This window comes from Loxodonta africana, chromosome 1, assembly GCF_030014295.1.
Source record: "Loxodonta africana isolate mLoxAfr1 chromosome 1, mLoxAfr1.hap2, whole genome shotgun sequence".
Classification (NCBI taxonomy): domain Eukaryota; kingdom Metazoa; phylum Chordata; class Mammalia; order Proboscidea; family Elephantidae; genus Loxodonta; species Loxodonta africana.
The window spans coordinates 34922296-34937780 of record NC_087342.1 but is presented as its reverse complement, the minus strand read 5'-3'; the positions used below and the strand labels follow the sequence as shown (position 1 = coordinate 34937780).

General features: G+C 41.0%; 1 protein-coding gene across 3 annotated transcripts in view; it reads right to left on the bottom strand.

Moving 5' to 3' along the window:
• The window catches only part of PEX5L (peroxisomal biogenesis factor 5 like), a 199262-nt gene that overhangs the window by 66891 nt on the left and 116886 nt on the right, over positions 1 to 15485 (bottom strand). For all 3 annotated transcript variants that reach the window (XM_064279716.1, XM_064279725.1, XM_064279720.1), the window contains one exon: positions 1965 to 2060. In XM_064279716.1, coding sequence (XP_064135786.1) covers positions 1965 to 2060 — 96 coding nt within the window. The remainder of the gene's footprint in view (positions 1 to 1964; positions 2061 to 15485) is intronic.

Below are 15485 nucleotides of genomic sequence, written 5' to 3'. Positions count from 1 at the left end.
CATGTAGGTAGCCAGTAAAGTCTGAGTGAATGACTCGTGAAGGGACTTACAGCTTCCTAGGATTTTGTAGCTGGCAAGGACCATCGAGGTGTAGAAACTGAGGCCTAGATGAGTTAATAATATGTTGTGCTTACAGCTTTTAGTGATAAAGCTAGAATGACAACACAGGTCTCTCAATTCCCATGAGAGACAAGAAGAAGCCAGGAAGACAAGGCTTGGTGAGGTGAGGTGGGGCCATGTAGAGAAGGGATTAAACTCATTCTGCCTTGCTCCACTGTGGGCAGAACCAAGACCAAGCAAAACTGAAGTGGTGAGCAGACAAATTTCAGGACAATATAAAGAAGAGCATTTTAATGGTTAGAACTGTCCAAAACTGAAATGAGTTTTCTTGAAAAGAAGTGGCCTGCCTTTAACTGGAAGTGTTGAAGTAGAAACAGGGTGATAATTTGTCAAGTATGTTTTAAAGGGAAAAAAAAAGGTTTTGTATGAGGGGTTGGAATAGATGACTTCTAAGGTCTCTACCAACTGTGAGATAAAAGGATTTTGTGAATATACATGTATCTATTTTTGATACGTTACTTTGTAGTTGATTAAGTCTTTTGCGTGTGACTCTATGGCCTTTCTCATTATAAATAGGGTCAGATAAATTCTAATGTCTTTAAAAAATTTTTACTGACCCAATATTCTGTAGTTCTAAATAATCTTCTTTCTAGTGCTAATTCAGTGTGCTCCACACAGTAGGAGTTCAAAAAATAAATTTAAATTAGCTCCTGAGTCGACATTTAAGAAATTGACCTACAGCCTCAATGTATTTGAACAAATGATTGAACTCAACTGGCACATTCAAGAGCACTAAATATTCATGACTTTTTTTTTTTTAATTTAAAAAAAGGTGAAAATTAAAAGAAGAAATTTGGGTGGATTGTACTGTGGTGAGATAAAAGAGTTCTCTTGTTGGGTTTCTGAATGATGATATGAAATTATGGCTAGAATTATTTCCCAGAATAGAGAAGCCTTTTAATATTAAATGGCAAGCGTGATTATATTGCATTTCACGTATAGGGTTACTGAAAGACTGTCCATAGTATAATCATTTCATCCAAACTCTAGTGGTAAGATAGCCACATAAACGAACCGTATTCCAAGAATACTTTCAATTTTCAAGATTTCATATCAGAAATAGATATGGCGGTCCTAACAAGTTCATACTTTGGTTCGGTAAAAGACACCACTCTGAAATAGCAATCTAGCAAAGGTCTGATGAGTATTGTAGACGATAGCCATGATGCACTCATGTAATTTCAGCCAGGAAGGAAATGGATTAAAAAATGACAGCAAAGGCTGGGTTTGTTTCTTCCTCATTAGAGGACTAAGTATAGAAATCCATATCCAAATCAAGTAATTCACTTGATCTATCAGCAATGAATTGGGTACCCTTACTAGTAAAAAAAATTTGGTTGAAGGCACAATGGGTTATCATTGTGCTAGAATATCCCAGTCATGCCTTTCTCCACCGGGTATCATACTCCAGGGGCAGCAAGATCTACATTTCAGACCTTGTGCTAGAAACTAGAGAGAGAAAAATATCTGGTATGAATGTTGGCCTGAGAGAGGCATAGTAAATACATGGCATAGTTTCTTCATGGAAACCAGACTGGGCTCAGAGTTCTTTCTGACCCAGGACTTCCAACAGTCACTGCTAATCTATAGCAGAATTGGCACAGAGGTGACATTTATTAGTCATTCCTGACGGAATACCAAAGGTTCTCCAGTAACATGTCTCATTCCAACAGTCATAATCACAGTTATTTTATGTTGATAAGCTAAGACCCATTTCACATGTGTCCTGCTGAAGTTTGAGTCGCTATGAGTCGAAATTGACTCAACGACACTGGGTTTTTTTTTTTTTGTTGTTTTTTTTTTAATTATTCTCAGAAACAGAAAACCAATTTAAAAGAGGTTACCTCCACTGCTGCTTTTGCCCTTTCAAATTCCTCTTCTAAGGAGTGGTTTCTGGAAAGTAGTGAACTTCCCCAGCGCTGTTCTTTGGTCAGTCGGGCCTAAAATCAACCAAACACATCATGCTGTAATACTGGAATCACATGATACAAAAAAATACAAGTGTTTTTTCTTTTCCCACCTCACTTCCCTGGAGTTCAAGAAGCACCTGATCTCATTCCTGGAGCCCTCAGCACCTGATCTCATTCCTGGAGCCCTCGGCACCTGATCTCATTCCTGGAGCCCTCGGCACCTGATCTCATTTCTGGAGCCCTCGGCACCTGATCTCATTCCTGGAGCCCTCGGCAGCTGATCTCATTTCTGGAGCCCTCGGCACCTGATCTCATTCCTGGAGCACTCAGCACCTGATCTCATTCCTGGAGCACTCGGCACCTGATCTCATTCCTGGAGCCCTCAGAACCTGATCTCATTTCTGGAGCCCTCAGCACCTGATCTCATTCCTGGAGCCCTCAGCACCTGATCTCATTTTGGGAGCCCTCAGCACCTGATCTCATTTTGGGAGCCCTCAGCACCTGATCTCATTCCTGGAGCCCTCAGCACCTGATCTCATTTCTGCAGCCCTCAGAACCTGATCTCATTCCTGGAGCACTCAGCGCCTGATCTTATTTCTGGAGTCCTCAGGACCTAATCTCATTTCTGGAGCCCTCAGCCAGAACAATGTATCTCAAACTGGGAAACTGTCAAAGTGTACGCACACACAAGATCCTTCTAACAGAGAGTTTCAGTCCTAGTTATACTGAAATACCAATGCTCAGACCCCCCCTCCCCACAAAGATCCTACTTAAATTGGTCTTGGTTCCAGGGTGCTATTTTAGTGAACCTGTACAAATAATTCTAACACGTAATTAGGATGGAGAATCTTTGTTATAAGGCTAAGCCTAGAACCTGATATTTGAGCTTAAGCTTCTTAGAAGGAACAAACCCCAAACCAAACCAAACCAGTTTCCATGGAGTTGATTGTGACTCATGGAGACTCCATGAGTGTCACAGTAGAACGGCTCAATAGGTTTTCAATGGCTGACTTTTCAGAAGTAGATTGCCAGGCCTTACTTTCAAGGCATCTCTGGATAGACTAGAACCTCCAACCTTTCAGTTAATAGCTGAGTATGTTAGCTGTTTGCATCACCTAGGAACTTGTTAGGAGGACCTACCAAAACCAAACCAAACCCATTGCTGTCAGGTTGATTCCAACTCATAGAGACCTTACAAGACAGAGTAGAACTGCCCCATACGGTTTCCAAGGAGCAGCTGGTGGGTTCGAAATGCTAACCTTTTAGCAGCCAAGCTCTTAACCACTGCGCCCCGAGGGTTCCGTTAGGAGGACCAGCCACAGATAAAACTGTAAAAGCTACAGAGGTGGAAGTGTGGCTTCTGGGCCTTTCTCCTTTTGTGCTCTGCAGATCCTCATGCTGAATTCTCTTTCCTCTGCCTTCCCTTTGTTAGCATGAAGCCATCTATGTCCCATTTCTTCAGGACGCCACTCTTTGTTAAATAATAACGTGGCACTTAATAAAATCATGTCTGATAATGCCAACTGCTTTGTCACAATAAGCAGGCAACATGATACCTAGCTAAATACAAATATTTCCAGAACACAGCTGATATGTCTGTGGTAACTTTCTAATGTTATTAATTCTTAATTTCATAAAATCAAATGCATCCTTCTTAAAAAAAAATTAAACATGGCAGATAAGAGGTGTATCTCTAGACTTTTTCTTCATACTTACACACATACTTACGTACCCATAGACAGAATACAGTATTGTGTTTAAAAAAAAAAAAAAAACTTTAAAAGATAAATGGTATACCATTCTGCAAGTTAGCTTTCTCCACTTGACATATCTTGGGGTGTTTCCACATTTAGTTCTCCACCCTTCCCCAGGATTCTGAGGAGGGGCTACTGTGGTTTGCTCGGCCCTAGGTCAGTGGTCATCAGGTTTTTCCAATTTCTTACCATGTAATTGCTTCTTTTCTCGTCTTTCCCCTCCACTGTGGGGCCCACAAGGGTGGAATTTTCTCTGGTAACTTCTGTACCCCCTGTACCTAGCACAGGGCCTGGCAAATGAGAGTGTCTCCCAGATGCCATGGAGTATAGCTGAGGATAAGTGTGGCGAGTAGGCAGGAGAGAGGCTCGTAGAGTAACTACCCCTCATCTCTCGGGGGTGGTGGTGCCTCCTTGGCCTGTGTGTGGATTGCTCTACGGCAAGGATGCTCAGCCCTGGCTTCTACTGGATGCACGTAAGCAGCTCTGGCACTCATCATAGACCAAGTAAATAAGAATTTCTGTGGGTGGGGCCTAGGTATCGGATGTTTTAAACACTCCCCAAGCTCTAGAGTGAAACTCTTCAGACAGTGCCTACCATTTATAAAGCTTAGCTGACGTTCAGTCTTCCTCTACCATCCCTGGTCCTCCAGAGCATCCTCTTTATTAACCCACAGTAGTAATACCAGGGCTCACTGCATGCCAGCCGCTGTTCTAATATACTAGACACTCTAACTCATTTAGTCTTTTCAACAAATCTATGATTATCATAAGCTTCATTTTCAAGATGATGACCTTCTGGCACAGAAAGCTTAGTTAACCTGCCTGAATTTCCACAGTTAGTGAGTGGCAGGCTGGTACTTCAGGGGCCATGCTTGTGACCACTGTACCATCCTGCCTTATAGGGGAGGCTGTGTTCTCCTGGTTGTTTTAGGAAGACACACAGCTCAGAAACGCTGTTCCTTCCTGACTGGGTCATGTGTGGGTGAGGGAGTCAGTCAAGAAGCCCTCAAGAATATAATATGTACATGGGCTGAAAACAGTAATAATTATTATGGACACTTTTTTTTTTTTTCTGAACATAAAGAACAGTCGTAGACTGCATTTGGCTTTAATGAGTGTAGAAGGTTAATTTATAGAAACATTATATTTTCTACCCTATGACATGTCCCTGGCATCTTCTGGCAAACGGTAGGTGCTCAAAAGATGGTTAATAAGTATTGGTTGAAAATACGTGTTGAAAACATTCAGAGAATATAGGAATATACACTGTCAGTGAAACTACACTGAACATATGAAAACATGAGTATATGAATGAGAGCTATTTTTTCTCCCACTCTGGCAGGTAGCTGTGTGTTCTCAGTCAAGGCTGCCCGGTTAACCCAGGAGGCTAAAGAGAGCTCACATGAGGTTGGGAGGGGACTAACTTTTTAGTCCTGTACCTGGAGCAGCAGAGGTCTGTGCTAGCAAAGCCCGGTGGCCCTAGTTTGGGGTGTGGTGCTGCATGTGACTTAGTGGCTGCCTAGGTTTTTTTTTTTAGCGGGGAGCAGGACCTGCTAGCGGGACAGTGGGGACAGAGCGGTGCCTGGATCAGAGAGGGGGTCACCAGTGCCTCTTTCTTCAGTGGCCAGGTCAACGGCCACCACCTACCAAGAAGGAGTATCCTCCCTTGTTCTCTGGGCCCCAAGGAAGTCACTGCCTTCTCTCAGCTCAGACAATTAACTCAGAGAGGGGGGTGGGGAATCTTTGAAAACTTGAGAATGACAATCAAACCAACCCAACAAGTAGGGCTTACAGCCAGATTTAACACCTCCTACGTAAATAAAATAGCCCTGGTGGTGCAACTGTTAAGCTCTCAGCTGCTAACCCAAAGGCTGGTGGTTAGAAACCACCCAGAGGCTCCATGGGAAGAAGACCAACTGATCTGCTCCTGAAAAGATTACAGCCTAGAAAACTCTATGGGGCAGTTCTGTTCTGTAACATAGGATCTCTATGAGTAGAAAATCGACTGGACAGCACCTCACAACAATAACAGCAACAAATAAAATAGGACATTTCTTGTGTTGCAGTGTTGTGGTAACAAGTTCGTACTCACTGCAGAAGCGAAAGACCTTGGATTCATCCTGAAAAAAAATGAAAGTCTTTTGTTTGAAGCCTAGACAATCATATTTAGTTTCAGAGTCAAAACTAATTCAGAATATCTGAAAATTGAATTAAACACTAGTCAAACGGAGTTTTGCTTACAGACTGGAGAAATAAATGTAAACAGGTTGCTATAAATCATAAGAAAGTCATGAGAAGTATATATTACAAATGATACTATATAGTTTATGTCTATTTATTAATAGCATAAATTAATCTTTTGCCTTGTGGCTGATGTTTTTGTTTAGAAACCGTATGGCCCCTGTTATTAATGAGTTGAAAAGAACATAAGGACCTTCTAGGCATAAAGAAGGATTGGCTAGGCTTTCTGTAAGTTGATGGAGCCCTGGTGGCACAGTAGTTAAGTGCTCAGCTGTTAAAGCCAAAGGTCAGCGATTCGAACCTGCCCAGCAGCTCCATTGGAGAAAGACATGGCAACCTGCTCCCGCAAAGATCACAGCCCTGGAAACCCTATGGGGCAGCTCTACTCTGTCCAATAGGGCCAGTATGAGTTGGAATCGACTCAATGGCATACAACAACTTAAAAGTTGGGTACTTATTAACTGTTAACTTCTCACTTCTAACTTTGGTTCTGATCATAATACAGGCAGTTGTTTTGGTTCCTAATCTATGCACGTGACATTTCTCAGCCTACTGTATCCTGTTTCTGGCAGTGACAGGCCTCGAGGGAGCAGGCTTCTCATCTGCTGGGGAGTTAGTGTGGTTGTGTTCCAGGAGGGCTGGCTTAGGTTGCTTCCTTGGGTTCCCTCTTCATCACCAGAGAGATAAAAAGAAAAGGGAGGTTACTAAAAGACACAATTGTCTCTTAGAGGAAAAAAGAGGCCCCCAAGTGAGTGGGTACTGTCTGTGCCACCCCACCACCTGTAACCACATCTGTGCAGAGCCCCTCTGCTGCTCTGTCTGTGGAGGACAGGGCGCATGGGCAGAGATTAGCTGATGCTGCACCCTGTCACCACGGGGGTTTATAACAGAGTGTTACCTCCCAACATACTGTCTTCAGAGTGCTTGATCTTATGCTTGTGAATGTTCAATAAAAACTCAACTAATTATGATAGAACAGCTTCCGGGTCATCCACTAGGAGGCATTTGAGAAATCCAGTAGGCCTGTTAAAGAGAAATGTGTCTGAAACTTTGAAAAAGGCAAACTGGGATTGCTGGTTTCTTGGTGTCACGCTAGAACATTTTCTGGTAAGTCTGTATTGGTTTTCTATGATGGCCATAACAAATTGCCACAAACTGGGTGGCTTGAAACAACAGAAATTTGTTCTCTCACAGTCTGAAGTCTGAAATCAAGGTGTCAGCAGGGCTGCACTCCTTCTGAGGCTCCAGAACCAGTTCCTGTCGCTGTCAAGTCAATTCCGACTCACAGCAACCCCACGTGTTGGAGTAAAACTGCTGAAAAGCCAGCGGCTGGTATTTTGGAAGTAGGTCACCAGGACTTTCTTCGGAGACTTGATGGACTTGAACCACCAACCTTTTGGTTAGCAGCCTAGTGCTTTAACCATGTGTACCACCCAGGGGCTCCTGAAGGATCTAGGGAAGAATGCACTCCTTGCCTCTTTCAGCTTCTAGTGACTCAGGAACTCTTTGCCCGTGGCAGCCTCACTCTAATCTCTGCCTCTGTGGTGACATTGCCTGCTCTTCTCTCTCAAAATTCCCTCTGCCTCTGATAGGGATCCACCTGATTGCATTTAGTGTCTGCTCAGACAATCAAAGATAAACTTCTCCCTTCAAGACCCTTAAATTAATCACATCTTTTGTCATGGTAAAGTAGCATTCCTTCTTTTGCCATATAAGGTAATATTCATAAAAAAAAAATATTCGTAGGATCCAGGAATTAGGATGTGACCATATTGTGGGGACCACCATTCAGCTCATTACAGCCCCCATTTGACACTCTTGGGTCACAGTATATTTGCTTAACAGATACAAAGGTGCAGATGGTTTGCCACCTTTAAGACTGCTAAGTTGTTATGATGTTATAGCTTGGTAGGGGGGTTAACTCCAAAGGTGATGTAATCTCATTGTCTTGTAGAAAGTTAACCCACCCGGTACCTAACCTGGTGAAATTATTTTGGTGTGTCTGTAAACCTCTGTCCTCAGTGCTTTGCTTTTGGGACCAGCTCTTTTGTCTTCCTGCTGTTCCCTTATTGATGAAATGAACTGGCAAACTCTGAAAATGTAGACTCATAGTAAGAAATAAACTGGGCATGTATACAATGATGTCACAGATGACTCAGAAATGGCATTAGGAGAAGAAAAGAGGAGAAAGCACTGCCATTTTTGTTTCAGGGCACCTCCTTGAAAGGAGCCCTTTTCACCGTGAAATACTACCTGCCTTTCCTGTGAGGCCCAACCTAACAGGACTCCATTACTGTCACTCGCTTCCCCTTTGTCTGTGTTTCACGATCCAAATGGGTTATGAATCACAGGATGCAAAGGTCACCATAGATCAGGAAGGAGAGGCAACACATCTCTCGGGATTCTCAGCTTACAGTTCGTAGCCTCTCTACCATTTAAAACAGCAGGAGCAAACAGAATCACTGGATGAAGGAAATTCTGTTTCAATAGTACAATTGCTATTTAGGTAACAGCTATTTTCCACGTCCTTAGAAAGGTCTTAGGTTATCACTAAGACAAGTGTTCTCTTTCTCACATTTTAAAACGATTTATTTTGCCCACAGGAGCAAAAGATAAATGCTACGGAATATAGGTAAATACTGAAGGCATGAAAGGCAGTTTTCAAGCTGAGATTAGTGTGTAACTAAAGATTCTGAAACTTCAGCAACTTAGCAGCATGCCCAGAAGTGCTGATTTAGGGCTGAGGATGAAACAGAGATTATAACATGTGGTAAAGGTCAGCCTTCTTTTCAACCAAGACACTTTTTTTTTTTTTTTAGTCTAATTACATTATGAGCAAAACCTATAATATGAGAAAACATATATACGTGATACTTGTAAAATGTTGATATTGCTTGGTACTTAACTAGAGTTATGGTAAACAAAACCTTTATACCCATGGGTTTGTGTTGCAGCTGTTTGGTAACATAACGTCTCTATCAGGGGTTCCCAAACTTTAGCGGGCATCAGGATCACCTGGACGACAGCTGAAACAGACACTGGGCCAAACTTACAGGGTTTCTGATTCAGTAGGTCCAAGATGGGGCCCCAAATCTGCATCTCTAACGAGTTCCCAGGTGATGCTGATACTACTGCTGGTCTTGGGACCACATTGTGAGAAGTTCTCATCTATGTGCGTATGTAATATATTCACATGGTTCAAAATTCATAAAATGTAAAGAGAATACAGAGAAACATCTGTCTCTTGTTCTTGAACCTCAGCTACCCCTCCTCATCCTATCAGCAGCCAATGTATTTCCATTCAAAGATATTTTATGTCTATGTATATTATATACACATATGGAGTCCCTGGGTGGTGCTAATGGCCAAGCCTGTGGCCACTAACTGGCAGGTTGGTGGTTTGAACCCACACAGAGGTACTGCAGGAGAGAGTCCTGGCAATCTGCTTCTGAAAGATCACAGCCATGAAAGCCATGGAGCACAGTTCTGCTGTGCAACACGTGAGGTCGCCGTGAGTTGGAATCGACTCAACGGCAACTGGTTTGGTTAATTTTTGGATGATTTTTAAAAATGCTCCACAGCTACAACAACCTCCAGGAAATGCCTTGGCCTTAAATACAGTATTTTAACTGGTTTAAGAAAATTGATTTTTAGGGTTTACACTCCCCAAAGCAGAAAGCTTTTAGTTCCCCTGGCTGTTGATTATTCTGAATAATAAGCACTAGGCAAAGAGAAAGAAGAAGAAAGAATTTAAGAACTCTATAAAAAGAATATTGTGCTTTGTTCTTTTTATTCAAAATAATGATTTTGATTAAAATTATAATTTGAAAATGACTATGGTAATCCTGAAAACCCTGGTGGCATAGTGGTTAAGAGTTCGGCTGCTAACCAAAAGGTTGGCAGTTCAAATTCACCAGGCTTTCCTTGGAAACCCTACGTGACTGTGTCCTATAGGGTCACTATGAGTCAGTAATCCTAAGGAGCCTGGTGGCACTTGGCTGCTAACCAAAATGTTGGTGGTTTGAACCCATCAGCCAGCTCTGTGGGAGAAAGATGTGGCAGTCTGCTTCTGTAAAGATTTACAGCCTTGGAAACCCTATGGGGCAGTTCGACTCTGCCCTATAGGGTACCTATGAGTTGGAATTAACTCTACAGCAGTGGGTTTGGTTTGGTCCATGGTAATCCTAGTATAAATTTGTTGGCTAATCACTCATATTTCTGGCTTCTCATACACTTAAAAAAAAAAAAATTTTTTTTTTTTTTTGATCTTTGTATTATTCCTAGAGATTGCCTACCAAAACACATTTCAAAAGGTCAATGTCCTTTCAAAGGAGTTCTTGGGTGGTGCAAATGGTTAATGAGCTCAGCCACTAACCAAAAGATTTGAGGTTCAAATCCACACAGAGGTGCCTTGAAAGAAAGGCCTGGTGACCTGCTTCTGAAAAATCAGCCATTGAAAATCCTGTGGAGCACAGTTCTACTCTGTTACACTTGGGGTCACCAGGAGTCGGACTGACTCAACAGCTAGTGGCAACTGGTCGTTTAAGAAAAATTCCAGGGGGAAAAGGGATCTATTTAGTTGTAGAAAGAAAAATATCATATAGCAACTAGCAGACTGTGGGCAACAGTAGGACAAAGCCATTGAAAGCACAAGCTCTGGAGTCAGACTGCCTGAGGCCAACTCCTGGTTTACCACGGACACCAACTGGTGACATTGCACAAAGTACTTAACTTCTCTGATCTTCAATATTCTCATCTTTAAATGTATATTCGCTTACAGACTAGAAGGAGGAATTGAGTACAATAATTCATGTAAAAACAAAAAATGCTCAGTACATAGTATGCTCAATAAAATTTGGTTTTTACTATTATTATCTTTCTGTTAAGTGTTCATCAAGGGTGACTTCAGAAAAGAAAACCAGTTCATTAAAAAATACTCGTGGTTACCTTGCTTTTGTTTAGTGGTAAATGGAGATTAATTGGGTTATTGGACTAGAACAGATAATTTAAGCGTTCAACTCACTGAAATGCTCAGGATTTTTTTTTTTAATCAGTTAACAAACATTTGTCGTCAAAGACACACACCAAAAGCTGTCCCTTGTGTGTCAAGAGCAAATTCCTAGAGCTTTGTGCAAGGTGTGACAGCACATGGTTCCCATCTCCATCCAACCATGATGTTCTGTGCTGTGGAACATTAAAGGTAAATAAGTGCAGTTCTATTACCAGGCATAAGTAAACATTATTATGAAAACTAGCTTCAAAAATGATCAGGAATAAAACTTTGTCTTCCTGTCTTCTTTTCTGCCCTTGAAATAACCATCAGCTACTGCTTCCAAACTGATAAAATTCTCAGGTATTGTTGTATTCCTTTTTTGTTGCTATTCCTCAATTTTTTTTTTTTACTTCAACAAGTATTTGTTTAGTGCCCACTATGTGCAGATTTCCCATTATGCTGAAAGTGATCTTTCAGATTTTCTTACTTCCTGTCTGCCGTCCCTCCGTTTTTAACTTCTACCTCACTGAGGGCTCATTGTGTGGCCAGGAGAAGAAAAAGGGACATTGATGTGATCCCTTACTGTCTTCCAATAAACTATTATATTTACAGTGGACTATCTAATGGTTTTCTATGAGACATAAAGGTCCTTGCTACTTCTTATAATCTAACTCTGTCTCACCTAAGTCTTTATGGATAGTAGACATTAATCACATTTATGAATTGAAAAAGAATGAAATGGAAGTTACATGCATTTCAGGAAGTTAGGGTTTGAGAATAAATTTGGGAAGGGGAAGCACAAAATTATGCATGGCCTCAGTCGGGTGACAATCCTACTTTCTTTCAAAGTTTCTCAAAGAAAATGAAAACATTCTTTAAAATGATGTAACTGATATTAATCCTGTAAAATTTAGTCATAATCAAGGCTTGCAATGAGATGGAAAATAGGTATTTTGTGAGTTTTCTCAGGTGGCTAAGCATGACGTGGTTGATACAAGGTGGTATGTGGCTAAGAACTAGGGCTTCAGAAGCCAATGGGTAAGATTTGAATCTCGCTCCTCCCTTCCTTCACTGCGTCTCCTTGGGGAAATTACTTCTTTTCTCAAAGATACATTTTTTTTTTTTCATCTGGGAAGTGGGGATAATATCACCGCCCAAGGTTGTTGTAAGCATTTGAAATACTATGTAAGAAATACAATTTCATATTATACACATGAAGTAAGTATGTAATAAATGATAGCTATTGGCAGGCATTTCCTTTTACATTAAAATTTTTAGAAAACACATCTGCATTTATATCTTTAAGTTTAAATTGTTCTGGGTTGTGATACTACTAACTTGATGGCTTTAGGACTATGTGAAAGTAAGCTTTAGCTGTGCCAAAGTCAGCAAAACCAGTGAGTTATGTGGCTGTGGCTAAGTACTTGGAGACTGACTGCTACCTTCGCAAGGCGTTCAACTTAGGTTTGCAAGAGCCTGTCCTGGCATTTCCTTTCCAGCGTCCAAACTTGAGCCCCCATTTTCCAGCAGAAGCTTGATTCTTTTTCTGTTGCCTCACCATCAGTATCTTAACCCATTTATGAAAAAAGCCTATTTTACTTCATTACTTTCTATGATTTTCTTCAATTCTTCCAATGTTTTTTTAATTCTTTAGGTTGTATGTTTTTTTTAGTGATTAACTCTAAAAAAACCCAGTGCCGTCGCGTCGATTCCGACTCATAGCGACCCTATAGGACAGGGTAGAACTGCCCCATAGAGTTTCCAAGGAGCGCCTGGCAGGTTTGAACTGCTGACCCGATTAACTCTAGGAAATATTAACTACACAGTTTCTGTAAGTGTCAAGTAACCTTATTCTTAATTACACAGTGATTATGTAATTTATAACCTCCTGCCACTCTGATTAGCTCATTGTCAACAAAACACTATTTGAAAGAGACTAGACTATGTTTTTCCCTTTCCCCATCTTGAAAAGAAAATGAGCTAACAGAAGAATTGTTCACATCATGAGCTTCCGTTCTCTTTGTGATTCTGAAATACGATTTTTAAACAAGGCTTGCAAATTGCTCCTCACCCATTGAGTCACTGCCTATGTTAGTTTATGCTGGTTTGAGGGAAGAAAACATTTCCTTGATTTTCCTGTGAGCCATTTGGGAGGCAGCAGGGCTGTAGCAAGTTTCGGTGAGCTAAAATTACTTATCTGAATGGTTTGCAAGTTGGTTTTAAGTTGAATTTTTATACCACCCTGACTTAGTCATCTAGTGCTGCTATAACAGAAATACCACAAGCGGATGGCTTTAACAATGAGAAATTTATTCTCTCACAGTCTAGGAGGCTAAAAGTCCAAATTCAGGGTGTTAGCACTAGGGGAAGGCTTTCTCTGTTGGCTCTGGGAGAAAGTCCTTGTCATCAATCTTCCCCTGGTTGAGGAGCTTCTCAGGGCAGGGGCCCTGGGTCCGAAGGACTCGCTGTGCTCCTAGCTCTTGTTTCTTGGTGGTATGAGGTGCCCCACCTCTCTGCTCGATTCTTTTATATCTCAAAAGAGACTGGTTTAAGACACAACCTAATCTTGTAGATTGAGTCGTGCTTCTTTAATAACTGCTGCTAATCCCATCTCGTTAACGTCATAGAGATGGGATTTACAACACATAGGAAAATCACATCAGATCATAATATGGTGGACAGCCACACAATACTGGGAATCATGGTTTAGCCAAGTTGACAGATATTTTGGGGGGACACAATTCAATCAATGACACACCCTAATCAGAATTTTCCCTTATCTACGTAAACAGATCATATATTTAAGAGTGGTGGCACAATGGTTAAGTGCTCTGCTGCTAGCAGAAATGTTGGTGGTTCGAACCTACCAGCTGCTTCATGGGAGAAAGATCTGGCTATCTGCGCCCATAAAGATTACAGCCTAGAAAACCCAATTAGGCAGTTCTGCTCTGTCATATAGGATCGCTACTCTGTCATATAGGGTCGCTATGAGTTGGAATCAACTTGCTGGCACGCAACAACAGTGTGTTTATAAGCAGTAAAAACATCTTTTTGTCTTTTATTACAAACAGATTAATCAGTCTATTCTCTTTGTCCTCCATTTGAGTGACTTGGTATTTCAGATGTATTAAATCCCAAATTCATGAAATTTTCCTAATTTTACCATAGGTTGGAATTAAAACTATGAGATTATAAGTTTCATGAGTTTAGGCAAATCTTGATAAGTAAACATGCAGTGTTTTTTAAAAAGTTAAATTAAGGGATAAATTCTTTAAAAATAATTGGTAGCCCTCTAAAAAGATTCACTACAATTTATCTAGACAGACATCTCTCATACCATATTTTAAACTATGTTTTAGAGGACAGAATTGGGAATTGCACATAAATTTCCCAGTGTACACGGCATTTGCTTAAAGCAAGGCACTCTGGTGAGTGAGTGGCAGGGCGGCGTGGGGGATAAGATCAGAAAACCAGCAGGACAGTGTCCGTCAGAGGAACAATAAAATAAATGCATTGTGGGTCTCTACGGCGACCAAGGACCCCAGCTGAGCCTCCTCTCCCCAGTTGGGAATAGAACAGCCCACCTGTGCCAAGTCTCACACTACTGCAAAAGAAATGTTTTATGGCTACATTAAATTGTACTAGGATTCATTTATGAAACCTTACAGATTACTGAATCTTAGTCTAAGTTTCCAACAAATTTATCAAGAAACGTTTCCCTCGTAAATGTTATAAATTTGCTTTTAAAAAGCTACGTTAGGAATGAGCACAAAGAAAGAAAACTCAGCTTTCATGTCCCATTCACAATTCACTCAGCTCTGCAGAGTTGTCTGTTCAGGGAGTTAGCTGACTTGCTCAGCTGAGTAGAGTTCTGGGGTCCACCCTTCTCTTGTAAAATGTGAGTTGTATATGAGGGGGTGCTATCGGTGGCCTAGAGAGATTTCTAGAGGCCTTTCGTTTCTTTACCAATTCCTCACTGTCTTTGTCCTCCTCTCTGCAACTTATTAGTTGTGGGTCCATAGACAAGTTTTTAATCTCTGTGCCTTAGTTTTCTCATCTATAAAATGGGGTAATATTTTTTTTGTTTTTGTGCCTTAGTTTTCTCATCTATAAAATGGGGTAATAAGTGAACTTACCTCATAGAGCTGTTTATCAGGATCAAATGTGCTGATATATATTAGAACTTCTTGTCACAGCACTCAGTAATGTTTGCTATTGGAATTATCCCTTTATTTTACCTCAGACAATGTATTTCCTCTCACAGTTTTAGCATCTTATCTAGTAAACTCAAGAAAATCTCTCTTGTTCACTTTAATCACTTATTTTCCTAAAAATGTAGTCTCTCTTTAAGGGGATTGTAAGCTCCCTGAGTGCATGAATGTGGACACACACTTCTTAAGAGATATTTGTGATTTTAGGTCAAAGCTTTACCTTTGGAATGTGTTCAAGGGAATGAAAAGATTGAGA